At 41.8% G+C, this 15,051-nt stretch overlaps 1 protein-coding gene across 4 annotated transcripts in view; it reads left to right on the top strand.

Annotated features, from left to right (window-relative positions):
* The first annotated feature begins 2,519 nt into the window (after positions 1–2,519).
* The window catches only part of CDC27 (cell division cycle 27), a 104,467-nt gene continuing 91,935 nt past the window's right edge, over positions 2,520–15,051 (top strand). For 2 of the 4 annotated variants that reach the window (XM_027873125.1, XM_027873124.1), the window contains exon 1: positions 2,522–2,698. In XM_027873125.1, the coding sequence (XP_027728926.1) occupies positions 2,672–2,698 (27 nt within the window). In that variant the 5' untranslated portion in view covers positions 2,522–2,671. Of the gene's footprint in view, positions 2,699–15,051 lie in introns of all 4 variants that reach the window. The other 2 variants (XM_027873127.1, XM_027873126.1) reach the window with 2 other exon arrangements.

Below are 15,051 nucleotides of genomic sequence, written 5' to 3'. Positions count from 1 at the left end.
CTTTGAGGCTGAAACCCAGAAGAATCAACACCAAATGATTTATAAGGGTAACCATCTATGGCGGAGGTGATTTGTAAAGGGTATCTCCTATGTCTCCCATCAAGGAGTCCAGCAATCTCACTAAGATTATATATAACTCTTATACAAATCTTATACAAACAAAGATACAATTTATATACCTCATGTAGATACATATGTTATATATAGGTAAAACTACATATTTTACACATATATGTTATATATAGCTAGAACACATGTGTTCTATCTATATATAGGAAATATATTCGATGTCCATATGGTATTTGAAGGTTTGCAAAGTATCTTACATCATTTGATCTTTACATCTTTCCTATAAGGTAATTATTATAGTTATTTTGCAGATGAAACAACTCAGGCTCAGAGAATTGACATGACTAGTTCATGATCACACAATTATTAAGTATCAAAGTTGAGATTCAAACCCAGGTCTCTTTCCACCATACCATGCTGTTTCTCTTGTAACTAAGATATGGTGAGCCGTGATCTACCTAACATAACATGCCCAAGGTAAAGTTGTCATAAATAAAAAGATGTTGGTCTGCATAATCTATTGGTAAATCGATGAGAATTTATAAATGCTGGGTAAGCTAAGCACTGAGAAAATAAACAAAAAAGCAAAAATTAGGCCATTCTAATGCAAGAAGCAATATGCATTTAAATAGTTTGTGCAGCACTTTAAGGTTTGCAAAATACTTTTCAAATATTATTTCATTTGATCCTCACCATAACTCTGGGAGATAGGGACTACTACTATCCCTATTTTGCAGTTGAGAAAACTTGGGCAAACACAGGTGTGCCCAAGTCACTTGCCCAAGTCACATGGCCAGTAAGTGTCTGAACTTGGGTTTGGACACAGCTCTTCCTGACTCCGATGCCAATGCTTTATGCACTGTGCCACTTAGACGGCTAGGTATAGAGGGAAGGTAACCTTAGGGTAGACAACCTCAGGGTAGATAGAAGGAAGCAATGGACCTCCTGCAGAAGGTGGTGCTTGAGAGGAGTCTTGAAGGAAGCCAGGGATTCTGAGACAGAGGTGAGGTGGGAGGTGCATTCCAGGCACAGAGAGCAAAAAAAGTAAGAATGTATCACTGTGTTTCCAGGAGGGAGAGTGTTCTGATTCTAAAGACTAGAAATCCCTCATTCAAATACAGCTATCCCTAGAGCTGAGAGAACAATTTATCAGGCCACTACAGCTTGACAGAAATATCTGTTAAGGACACCCAACTTACTTTGCTCTCATGCTCACCGAGCAGTGCTCTGATCTGTAATTTGGCCTCTGGAATAAGTGACTGGAGTTACCTTGCCAGATGGATCTCCCAGTGCAAATTAATAATTCGGCATTCTAGTGGATAAATCTGCCTATTGTAAGTTTGGTTAGTGTGAATTGATTCCCCAGGGCCTATGCCTAGAGTGAATTTATAAAAAAAGAAAGGAAGCTTTAGCCGATTCCTCCACTTTTGGGGGGTCCTTTCTCAAACAATCTCTTACTTATTTTTCTATGTAAATGTTGCATCCTATCCCTTCTCCTCAAGCAAAATGCAAGCTTCTTGAAGGCAGGGATGGTTTTTCCTTTTTGTCTTTATTTCCCCTTTCTCCTAGCACAGTGCCCTGAACATAGTAGGTGCTAATTGCTTAAGTTGAATTAAACTTAAAGGGCTTGACTCAGTTTGTGTAGGCCCCTGGAAGACTAAGCCACAGATTAAGCCACATTGTGGGTGCTAATAAATGCCTTGTTAAATTGAATTGAATTTAAAAGGCCTGACTCAGTTTGCAGAAGTTCCCAAGGACTAAGCCATATTTGCACATCATAAGTGCTTAATAAATGCTTGTTAAATTCAATTAAACTTAAAGGCTTGACTCTGTGTGGAGTCACCCAAGGACTAAACCATACTTGCACATTGTAAGTGCTTAACAGGTTTATAGATCTAGAACTGGAAGAGACCTCAGAAGTCATCTAACCCAATCCCCTTATTTCAACAGATGAAGACACCGAGGGCCAGGGAGTTTAAATGATTTGGTCAAGGTCATACTGGTTACAAGGGGCAGCGGCATTCAAACTCGGATCATCTGATTCCAGAGGAATCAAACTGAACCACGGTTTGAATTTTCCATTCCTGCTATAACCCGCCGTTCCATATCCAAGTACTGTGCTGAGCCACTGAGTTCCAGGTTCCAATCCTGAAATGAAAGAGGCGAAGACGCCACAGAGGGCTTAACTGATTAAACTCATAGGTGCCAGGGGCGCGCAGCGAAGCCCATCGCCCAGCGACGTCACGGCTAGCTTGCTTGCAGCTGATTGGCCAAGGAGTGCGCGGGTAACCGAGCCCTGGAGGAGCGTGAGCTTCCTCTGTCTAAACCAGCCTCGGTTTTTCTTTGGCTAATCCTTTAGCATTTCCGGCAACGCTCTGCCCCTCCGCCAGCCTTCGTGTTTTTCCGGGCGAGCTCGGGCATTTCCGGCCAGCCCTAGCTTCGGCGGTTTCCGTGCCGCACTCGGGCGTACTCGGCAGCCGTTCGGCCTCCCCCATCCCCCGGTAACGGTCGCTGCTGAGTTTAAATGAGCCGGGGCTGGGCCGGGCCGGAGCCGCTACGGGGGGGCCTGAGGCGCGACGGAGAGCGGGCCTGAGCCTTGAGAATGACGGTGCTGCAGGAACCCGTCCAGGTAACGAGTACCTCGCCCCCTTCGGCCCCAGGCAGCGGCGGCGGCGGCGGGGAGGCCACGCTCGGCCCCGGCCGGGCTGCGGCTCGGGCTCGGGCAGGGCCTGGCGCGGCCTAGGCCCCGGGACGTTGCTCCTCCTCCTCCTCTGCGGACCGGTTCGGCCCGGCCCTCAGGCCTCCGGATCCCGGGCCCACGCCCACAGGAGCCCCCGGGAGGGGACGGGGTCCCAAGCGCGCCCCCGCCCGTCCCTCCTGTCAGTCCCCGGGGCCCCCAGGGGAGAAGTACGCCTCGTGTACGCCCCCGGGGAGGGAGAGAGGGAGCCGGAGTCCTGCAGGCGGGAGGGTCGGGTCGGGTCGGGTAGTGTCTGTAGTGGAGGGGGAGGAGGAGGGGCACCAGGCTGGCTTGGCGTCCTCCAGGAACCCGAGAGTTTGGGGATGGTTTGCATTTTTTTTTTTTTTTTTTTTTTGGGGGGGTTGGAGGTTTGGGGCGGGGGGCAGGGAGTATGATGGTGTTTAAAACCAGAACTTGGCCTTTGGGTGACTTGGCCTTTCCCCAGCCCCTGTTGTTTTCTGATTTCAGTGTGAATTCACCACTGGACATGTGGCTTAGCCTGGCTAGGTTCAGGTATAAGATACAGACACTTGCCTAACAGCCACAGTAGCGTAGGGCTGGGCAGGGTGGGGATGGTGTCAATGCCAGGTTTTTCCATCACAGATAATGATGGGATCACGGGGTATTTTTTCGTCTTGCACATACGTAAAGTGAAATTTAAAAAAATCGAATGGCTTTCCCATTCTTTTTTTTTTTTTTTAAAGCCCTCTTAAGTCTTCATTGTCATTACCAAATCAGGTATATTTTTGATTTACACCGTTCTATAGGGATGGAATAGAAGAGATCCTGTTGGATTTTGAGAATGTGATGCAATGCCAAATCTTTTTGCTATGCTTTCTGAAGGAACTGAATCCTTTGTGCCTTGGTGATGCACCAAGTTTGGGGGGTGGGGGTTCTACATTATGTTAAGTGAGTTGACCTCTGTCTTGGGTTTCTCTGTGGGTTTGAAGCAAATGATGATGATGACCAAGAAAGACTTGGTAGTATCCTTATGGTTTTGAGAAGTGCTCTATGTTACCATTAATGTACCTGTTACTACCAACAAATTAATCTAACAGTAAACATTTAAATAATATCATCCCCATTTGTTAAAAGTTCCAGAGCCATTAGTGTTTGAGTCAATGTGATGTGGGTCTGTAATTTAGAGTTGTAATCATATGCAAGATATCCTAGTGTAATAAGTGAAAATCCAAAACTATTTCATCATTTGTCCAACCAGCCTTTCTCTTATCAACAAATAAGCTTAAATTAGAAGTCCAGCCTTTTTGGGCCCTATATAAACTTGTTAGGTACCTATGCCCCTTCTCAGTTTAGTGAGTATATATTTGCTTCTATTACTTCATTTGCATTTCAAATTAATTTTATCCGAGATTTTATGCCAATACTGAGTTATAAATTTGCTTCTTCTAGCCTCAAAAGATTTTTTTTAAACCTGTCTCCCAGAGTTGTAAGGATCAAATGAGATGATATTTGTAAATGCTTAGCATAGCTCCTGGAACATACTAGGTGCTATATAAATATTAGCTATTATTATTATTGACTATTTTTTCCCCTAAAGTTATTGACTTGTGTCATCACTGAAGTCCAGCCTCTGTGAAGAGCATCAGATGTAACAAAAAGGAAAGGAAATTTGTGGTCCAGAACCCTTGTATAATACATACCAATTTTCCTTCCTTTCCATCCAAACATTCTTATCAATGATGCACTTCAGCCCTTCTTAAGCCTTAGAATCCAGTAGCTTATTAAATTCATGTGGTTAAAAAAAACCAAAAATGACAAACACATCGCTGTCCTTTGCTTTAAGGGTCTTTGTCCAGGTGCGATTTTTTCAGGGTTTGATCTGTAGAGCAATATGAGTCCTCTACCAAGCTTTGATTAGGTGGCATGGTCAGGAGCATTGGGTGGAGCAGACATCTTTGGCAACTCCCAATAAGGATCAATCAAAATGAGATGGTGCTAAAGGTTGGGGCAGGGACTGGGGCTGGGCCTAGAGCAGGGAAGAGGAGTTTTGTAGTAGAAAGATAAAGACCTATATAAAGGTACTGTCTGTAAAGGTAGAAGAAGGCATGTGTGGGAGTTTTGAGTAGGTCCACTACAAATTTCTTATGTAATCTCAACTGGCTCTTTGCTGCTATATAGAAACCTTTTGTTCTTTGCTGATTAACTTGCTGTCCCACTCACCAAAGTCTCTGTAACAGACTTCTTCTCTCCTCGGGCTAACTTTACCCCTGACTCCCACCCTAAAAACAGAGGATCTGACATTATACTTCACTGAAATAAATAAGGCAACCTATCATGAGCTTCCCTATTCTCCTCACTTGTACCTACACATCAAGTCCCCAGCATTATCCCTAACTCTATCCTCCTTTGCTCCAGACTTGCTCTAGTACAAGTAGAGGGGTTAGCCTTGAGAAGGAAGAGGGCTCTCCCTTGAACTTGCCCCCACAATCATCCCTTCTCTATAATTTTCAAGCTTTCCTTCCTTACCTGCTGGATCCATCTTCACTGCCTTCAAACATGCCCTACTCTTCCCCATCCCTAAAAAAAACCCCAAAACTTTCACTTGATCCTACCTTAAAAACCCCCCCAAAAAATCTTTCCCTTTTTTTATTATTACATTCTCAGGTTATTAATCCTCCACCTTTGCACCACTGAACACTAGGAAAAATTGTCTAGACTCATTGCTTCTACTTCTGAACTCTTTGCAGTCTGGTTTCCATTCCCACCACTCAACTGAAATTGCTCTTTACAAATAATCTCTTAATTGCTAAATTTAATGGCCTTTTCTTGGTCCTCACCATTCTTAACTTCTCTGTAGCATTTGACAGCATTGACTATTCCATCCTCCTTGATAATCTTTCTCCTTTCCATGGAGAAAGGTTTCCATGACACTGATCTTTACTGGTTCTCCCACCTGTCTTCTTTACTAATCACTATCCTTATTCAAACCCCTAACCATGAGTGTCCTCTTTGTGTTGGGCCCCCTTTTGTCTCAACAATGTCTCTTGAATCTCATTGCTTCCTATGGCTTTATCTCTTGCAGATGACTCTCAAACCTGTATATCCAGCTCTAGTCCTGAATAAACTGCCTTTGGATATCTCTAACTGGATGCTTCATGTATAACTTAAACCCGAAGTGCCTCAAGTGGAACTCATTATCTCCCCATCCAAAGTCATCCTTCCCACAAATCTTCTCTTTTCTGTTAAAGGAACCATCATCTTTCCATTTACCCAGTTTTACTTTCAGTCATCCTTTACTCTTCCCTCTCTGTTACCACCCATATTCAATTGTCAAGTTTTGTCAGTTCTGCCTTCATATAGTCTCTTCCATCTATTCCCTTTTTTCTACTCACATAGCCTTTTTCAGGTCCTCATTGTCTCTTGCTTGGACACTGCAACAGCTTCCATTTTGGGTTTTCAACTTCCAGTCTCTGAACTCTGCAATCCATCCTTCACACATTTGCTGAAATAATATTCTTAAAACAGAAGTCTATGCCACACCCCCTGCTTGTACCCTTAGTGGCTCCCAGTTGCCCCTAGAATAAAATAAGTCCCCTGTTTTGGCATTTAAAGCTCTACTCAGGCTACCACTTAACTTTATCAGGCTTATTTCACATTACTCTTCTTCACATACTCAGTGTTCCAGAAAAACTGGATTGCTTTGTGTTCCTGAATTTGGCATTCTGTCCCTTGCCTTCAAGCACAGGCTGTCTGTTTCCCCTCTCCCCTCCATCCTTGGAATTCATTCTGTCCTGACCTCCATCTCTTAGACTTCCTAGTTTCCCTCAAGAGACTCAGCTCAAGGGTCACCTCCTATGGGACCTCTTTCCTGACCACCCAGTCATTAATACTCTCTCTTTCCTTCTCAAATTATCATCTCATATATATATATATATATATGTGTGTGTGTGTATATATATATATATGTATGTATGTATGTATGTGTATGTATATGTCATGTCTGTTTACACATTACATCCCCCCCCCCCCACCCCCAGTAGAATTCCTTTAGGACAAGAGACTCTCTTAAAATTAATTTTGTGTTTATTCCCAGAACCTCCCACAGTGTTTTGTACGTAGTAAGTGCTTAATAAATGTTTGATAGATTAGATTGGATCGCTCAGGAAAGTTAAGTCCTTGGGCTGACAGCTGACCACATAAATGGTATGCTTTCCCATCATTGTGAGCAATCCTCCAAGCAGAGCGCCCTCTGCTTTCTCATATACCTTTGGCCCACTGCCTCTGAAAAGTGGTGTCTTTCTGTTGGGATGTGATTTCTTCAGGTTGGAAACCCTCCTCTCCCCAAAACCCCCAGTGATTGGCAAATCCTGAAAGGTTAAGTGACTTGCCTGTGGTGACTTAGCTTTTATATATCAGAAGGAACCCTTGAAACCTGCTCAGCCTGACTGCTTGGCTGGCCTTCTCTCCACTACTATCATGCTACCTCTAATGTCTCTCTTTTCCAGTCAAGGTATACATTCCCCTTTCCTTGCAAGGGGGAGAGAAGGGGCGGAAGAAGAGTTAAAGACTCCTGCTGTCCCACTCACCACAGTCTCTGTAACAGACTTCTTCTCTCCTCAAGCTAACTTTACCCCCCCACCCTAAAAACAGAAGATCTGATCTTATACTTCACTGAAATAAATAAGGCAACCTATCATGAGCTCCCCTATTCTCCCCACTTGTTCATACACATCAAGTCCCCAGCATTATATATATTCACCTGCTACGTTGATATGGACTAGCAGAAAAGAAGAAGTCATTCCAAATGAGAGCACTTATACTATGTGCAAAGGCTTATACTAGAACATAGAGGCTACTGTCATCTTTCCTCTTCCTTTACCAATTTGAGGGACTAGAGAGAAAAAAATTGGTGCTTGAAATTACAGTGGGGTGAAGGATGAGGCTAGTAACTAGTGGAAACTGGAGGTAGAGGAACGAAAAAGATAGGAAAATGATAGTAACTGAGAAAAGGAAGAGGACTCTGAAAGTATTTCCCTTCTCTTCAGGAGAAAGATGGAACCTAGAGATTGTGGTGACCTTACTTTGCCTAAGAAACTGCATGGATTGTGGAGCTGGGTGTGAAGTTAAAGATTTCTGCTCATAGGGAAAGTTGGAGAAAACAGTTCTTATGGGAACAAGAGGGAAGCAGGCTCTGCAAGAAGTACTTGTAATTGGGAATGTGTCTGTATCCTTCTGTCTGTCTTTGAAGCTAAAGGTGGCCTTTCAAGAATCTCTTATTTTCTTTTAATAAAACTTCTTTTTATGTCATAAACTGAGAACTCGCAGGGGGAGTGTTGATCTCAATATGCCATGTGTATCTCAATATACCATGTATGAGAAGGGAAAAAATCTTCCAGAGTATACTGGGCCCTTCTTGTCATGAAAATCTCTGACACAAAGATTCCCAGAGGTTTACGGAGTATATACTTTACTGTTTCCATCTGCCCCACCCTTGGAAAAGTGTAAAAAGGACAAGCTACTCTACTAGTAAACTCTTGGATTAGCTTGCTCTCTGGATTTATCCCATTGTCTACCTAGACCAGAGGTCATCACCTTTCAGAAGTAAGGTGCAAAAGTAGACCTGTAAATGAGCCATTTTTGCACTGAAGGCAAGTGACATAAAATGTCATCAAATGCTGTTGTGGAGGTCATCAGGAGTGAGAGAGATGGGGAAATGGTGGGCTGGCAGGCTGGGTAAAAGGTCGCATGGACCATGGTCACCCACCATCTGATAGCTTCTCATTATAACTAATTGGTCTTGCTAACTAAATGTTTCTAGCTGCTGCTGACACCCTCTAAATTTCCAAACACTGGGAAAAGGCAAGGTTGATCTGCCTTAAAGTTCTGATGCCAAGTTGCTGACCTCTGTTCTATAGGTTCTAAGAGAAGGAAGAAGAGCCATTGATTTTGGGTGAGTAAGGAGAGAGGCTTCCATTTGTTTTCTGAATTAATGGACTAGTGACTGAGTTGAAGGACTATCTTTGAAACAAATATTGACCTGTTACCGGGCTGGAAGGTTACCATTACTACACCAACTCATCCCATAATCCCAAAACAATATAATGTCATGCTAAACTTTAGGAGGAACTGAATTCTTTTTTCCCCTTTCCCAAGCTTATGGGTTGGAAAGGAGAGGAAGAAAGTGGGGTGGTTTGAGAGACAGAGCTAAGAATTGGGAGGAAAGAAGGTCAGATTGGTTATATAAGATCAAAGAACTCTAGATTTCAGACAAGGAGGAAAGGAGTGGAGTCTACTCTAGATAAAGGGCCTGATTTTTCCGATCTAAGGGAAAGGTCTATTATAAACCTCTTAAAGGTAGAGAAAAGAAATCTAGTTTCAATGTAACCAGTGAGGAAACTATTTAGTTATCTTTAGAGGTTTTGTATCTTTTATTTTTCCTATGCACCTTCCCTGTAATCAGTAGTACGTTAGTGAGAAAATCCTAGGGCAACTGAGGGTTTCAGTATGGAATGTGGCAAAAAAAGGGAGTATTATGATGCAGGAGAAAAAAGCTGAATAGAAGACCTGTGTTCAAGACTTGGCTGTGCCATTCTCTTTGACCTTGAGCAGGTCACTTCTTTTCTCTGGGCCTCAGTTTCTCGTAAAATGAGGGGAGAGGGTAGTACGGTTGGATGAGATGATCTTTAAAGGTCCTCTCTTTTTCTGTCTCTAAATTTCTGTAGTGAAAGCTAACAGTAAAATCGTAGAACACTCTTTGTGGCAGAAGATGACAGATTTCCCTGGGTTGATGGAAAGGGATCACCATATAGGCTGCAAGTAATTTTGGCACTTTCAGTGCTTAGCTGGAAGAAATTTATCATTCCTCTTCACCCCCTTGAAAAATATCACACACATATATTCATTCCACCACTACCTAATCATTTTTTGAAAAAATTGACACACATATCAAAGGAGTGTGATTTGGCAGCTAATTGAAAGAACAAGGATGAGTTGAACAATTACTTTGAGTTTCTTTGCCTGAGTTGTTTTGAGAAATGATGATAATGCTACCCACTGAGCATAGGGGAAGGTTAAGGAAGGTCAGCAGTTCTGTCTTTGGTGATTCCATTGTTAAAATATAGTAGCCTGATTCATATAGCATGTAGGAAATAATCTGAAGAGGTAAATTTCTGGATAAAGGATGTTTAATTTAATCTAATAAAATAGATAATATTGCCTAGAGTCCTACACAAGCAAGAAGAGTAAGAATAGAACCCTGAGAAGCTATGATTAGTGTGAACTAGTCTGCTAATGGAACCACTGAAGAAGAAACTAGAATAACCAGGGTGATAAGAAGTAATCTAGCTGAAAAAGTGATGAGCAAGAATTTGAGTTAGGCATTGTATTAATTAGGTACTTTAGGATTATTCAAGGGAAATGTAAGACATCCCGTTAAATAGCATCATCCTCTTGTAGTTTATGATCTTATTTGGGGGGGGGGCAAGGTAATTGGGGTTAAGTAACTTGCCCAGAGTCACACAGCTAGTAAGTGTTATGTGTCTGAGGCCGGATTTGAACTCAGGTCCTCCTGACTCCAGGGCTAGTGCTGTATCCACTGCGCCACCTAGCTGCTCCAGCTTATGTCTTATGAGGTGTTCATTAGTATAGCAAGCCCCAAGTGAGGAACGTCCTCTACCAGTGCAGGTTGGCACCTTCTCTGCAACTTTATAATCTTAAATAGTTGCCTACAGCACTGAGAGATTAAAGTGACTTGACCAGGATTTGTAAGTAGGATTTGAATCCAGGACTTCCTGGATTTGAGACCAGCTCTACTATACCACACTGCATCCCTATCATGACAGAATTGAATTTTTTTCTTTTTTTTTTTAGACTTTTTTTATTAATTTATTTTGATTTATCAACAATCACTTCCTTAAGCTTTTGAGTTTTAAATTTTTCTCCTCTTCCCTTCCCTGCTTCTCGCTTCCTCCCCAAGACAGCTCCCAATAGGCTATACATACACATTCCTATTAAACATTTTCACATTAGTGATGTTGTAAGGAAGAATTAGAACCAATAGGAGGAACCATCAGAAAGAGGAAACAAAACAAAACAGAAGAAAAAAATTAGCAAATAGTATGCTTTGATGTGCGTTCAAACTCCATAGTTCTTTCTTTGGATGTGGATAGCATTTTCTATCATGAGACCTTTGGAGATGTCTTAGATCCTTGCATTGCAGAGAAGGGCTAAGTCTATCAACATTAGTCATTGCACAATGTGGCTGTCTCTGTGTACAATGTTCTGGTTCTGCTCACTTCACTTAGCATCAGTCCATACAAGTCTTTCCAGATTTTTCTGAAGTTCACTTGCTCATCATTTCTTATAGCACAATAGGATTCCATTACATTCATATACCACAGCTTGTTCAGCCATTCCCCAATTGATGGGCATTCTCTCAATTTCCAATTCTTTTTTTTTTTTTAAAGATTCATTATTTATTTTTAGTTTTCAACATTCACATCCACAAGATTTTAGTTCCAAATTTTCTCTCCATCTCATCCCTCCCCCAACCCAAAGACAGCATGCTTTCTGAATACCCTTTCCTCTAATCTGCCTTCCCTTCTATCCCCTCGCCCTTCTCTTATCCTCTTCCTCTTCTATTTTCCTATAGGGTAGGATAGATTTCTATACCCCATTTGCCTGTATATTTTATTTCCCAGTTGCATGTGAAAGCAATTTTTTAACATTTGTTTTTAAAACTTTGAGTTCCAAATTTTCTCCCTTCCTCCCTCCCTACCCACCCTCATTGAGAAGGCAAGCAACTGGATACAGGTCATACTTATGAAGTCATGCAAAATACTTCCGTAGTAGTCATGCTGTGGAAAACTAACTATATTTTCCTTCATCCTATCCCACCTCCCATTTATTGTATTCTCTCTTTTGACCCTGTTCTTCCTCAGAAGCGTTTGTTTCTGATTACCCCCTCCCCCAATCTGCCCTCCCCTCTATCACCCCCCCATACCCCTTCCCCCTATTTTCCTGTAGAGTAAGATAGCTTTCCATACCCAATTGAGTGTGTATGTTATTCCCTCCTTAAGCCAAATCCTATGAGAATAAGATTCACTCATTCCCTCTCACCTCCCCCCCCTTCCCCTCCACTGTAAAAGCCTTTTCTTGTCTGTTTTATGTGAGATAATTTACGCCATTCTACCTCTCCCTTTCCAGTATAATCCTCTCTCAGCCCTTAATTTTATCTTCCAGATATCACCCATTCATCTTCAACTCACCCTGTGCCCTCTGTCAGTCTATCTATACATGTAATTTTTTTCCCCTCCAACTACCCTAATACTGACAAAGGTCTCATGAGTTACAAATATCATCTTTCTATGTAGGAATGTAAAACGTTCAACCTTAATAAGTCCCTTATGATTTCTCTTTCCTGTTTACCTCTTCATGCCTCTCTTGAGTCTTGTATTTGAAAGTCATATTTTCTGTTCAGCTCTGGTCTTTTCATCAAGAATGCTTGAAAGTCCTCTATTTCACTGAATATCCATTTTTTCCCCTGAAGGATTATACTCAGTTTTGCTGGGTAGGTGATTCTTGGTTGTAATCCTATCTACTTTGACCTCCGGAATTTCATATTCCAAGCCCTCTGGTCCCTTAATGTAGAAGCTGCTAAATCTTGTGTTATCCTGATTGTGTTTCAACAATATTTGAATTGTTTCTTTCTGGCTGGTTGCAATATTTTCGCCTTGACCTGGGAACTCTGGAATTTGGCTATAATATTCTTCTACTTCTCTTACTTGCTTCTCAAAATCCTTTCTGAGCTCTTCCATGGCCTGGGACTGATTCATATTTTTCTTGGAGGCTTTGGATGTGGGAGCTTTGACTTTGTTGTCTTCTTCTAGTTGTATGTTTTGATCTTCTTTGTCAGCAAAGAAAGATTCTATGATCTGACTTTTTTTGCTCATGATCCCAGCCACTTACTTGAGTTTTAAATTCTTTGTTAAGGTAGGGGTCTGCTTTCAGTGTGGAGAATGCACTGTCCCAAGATAGTTCTAGGGACCTGTAAGTTTTCATTTCCTCCAAGTTGGTATGATCAAGGATGAGATGTTTACTCCTTTCCTGGCCTGTGCTCTGGTCTATGAGTGATCACAAGCACTCTTTTCTGCCTTGGAACTGTGAGGAGGATTCCTTCTCCTCTGCTGCCACAAGGTCTACCACGCCAGCACTCCTCCTTGCCCCAGGACTGCCAGCTGTGAGCCAGATCTAAGCACAGGTGAAGCAAGAGAATCCTGCCTCAGCACCAGCAAAGAGGACCCTGTAATCCCTCTCTGATCAGTCACTTGATTCTCCCTCAGTCTGTGGGCTGAGAGCTCCAGAAGCAGCCGCTGCCCTGGGCTGCACTCTGGGACTACAGTTGGGACCAAGCTTCTCTCTCACCGCAGTCATAGATTTTTCCTACTGACCTTCTAAGTTGTCTTTGGCATTTGTGGGTTGAGAAGTCTGGAAACCGCCATAGCTGCCCATGATTCAGTCCTCTGAGGCCTGCTCCAGCTTCATTGAGGCCTGTTTTGCCTGTGTGTCCATGCCAAACTGTGTTCCTCTCCCTGCCCAGTGTGATAGACCTTTCTGATCAACCATCCAGGCTGTCTTGGGCTGGAAATTTGTTTCATTCTGTCTTTTTGTGAGTTCTGCTGCTTTAGAATTTGTTTAGAGCCATTTTTTACAGGTATTTGGAGGGGTTTGGGGGAGAGCTCAAGCAAGTCACTGCTTTTACATCACCATCTTGGTTCCACCCTCCCCCCCATCCCCCCAATTTCCAATTCTTTGCCACCACAAAAAGAGCTGCTATAAATATTTTTGTACATGTGGGTCCTTTTCCCAATTGTATGATCTCTTTAAGATACAGCCCTAGAAGTGCTATTGTTGGGTCAAAGGGTATGCACATTTTTATAGCCCTTTGGGCATAGTTCCAAATTACTCTCCAAAATGATTGGTTGGATTATTTCACAACTCCACCAACTGTGCATTAGTGTTCCAATTTTCCCATATCTCCAACACTTATCATTTTTCTGTTTTGTTACGTTGGCCAATCTGACAGGTGTGATGTGATACCTCAGAGTTGTTTTGATTTGCATTTCTCTAATCTATTGATTAGATTAGTGATTTAGAGCGTTTTTTCATATGACTATAGATGGCTTTGATTTCTTCATCTGAGAACTGCCTGTTCATATCCTTTGACCATTTATCAATTGGGGAATGACTTGTATTCTTATAAATTTGACTCAGTTCTCTATATATTTTCGAAATGATGCCCTTATCAGAGACACTGGTTGTAAAAATTCTTTCCCAGTTTTCTGCTTCCCTCCTAATCTTGGTTGCATTGTCTTTGTGCTAAAACTTTTCAATTTAATATAATCAGAATTATCCATTTTGCATTTTGTAATGTTCTCTATCTCCTGTTTGGTCATGAATTCTTCTGTTCTCCATAAATCCAATAGGTAAACTATTCCTTGCTCTACTGCTTTGCTTATAGTATCAGCCTTTATATCTAAATCATGAACCCATTTTGACTTTATTTTGGTATATGGTGTGAGATTTTGGTCTGTGCCTAGTTTCTGCCATACTCTTCCAGTTTTCTCAGCAGTTTTTGTCAAATAGTGAGTTGTTATTCCAGAAGCTGGGGTCTTTGGATTCATCAAATAGTAGATTACTATAGTCATTGACTACTGTGTCTTGCATACCTAACCTATTCTACTGATCCACCACTCTATTTTTTTAAATTTTTTATCTGTTCTTTTTTTATTAATTTATTTTGAATTATCAATAATCACTTCCATAAGCTTTTGAGTTTTAAATTTTTCTTCCCCGCCCTCCTCATTTCCCTCCCCAAGATGGCACGCAATCTGATATAGGCTATCCATATACATTCCTATTAAATGTATTTTCACATTGGTGATGTTGTAAGAATTAGAAACAGTAGGAGGAACCACCAGAAAGAGGAAACAAAACACAACAGAAGAAAAAAATAGCAAAGAGTATGCTTTGATCTGCATTCAAACTCCATAGTTCTTTCTTCTTTGTGGATAGCATTTTTCATCATGAGATCTTTGGAGATGACATAGCTCCTTGTATTGCTGAGAAGTGTTAAGTTTATCAATGTTAGTCATCTCACAGCATGGCTGTTATTGTGTGCAGTGTTCTCCTAGTTCTGCTCACTTCACTCAGCATCAGACCATACAAGTCTTTCCAGGTTTTCAGAAGTCAGCCTGTTCGTCATTTCTTATACCACAATAGTATTC

This window comes from Vombatus ursinus, unplaced genomic scaffold (assembly GCF_900497805.2).
Source record: "Vombatus ursinus unplaced genomic scaffold, bare-nosed wombat genome assembly UNPS02014801.1, whole genome shotgun sequence".
In the NCBI taxonomy this organism is placed as follows: Eukaryota; Metazoa; Chordata; class Mammalia; order Diprotodontia; family Vombatidae; genus Vombatus; species Vombatus ursinus.
Note: the sequence above shows the minus strand (reverse complement) of the source record. Positions and strands in the feature narration are given on the sequence as shown.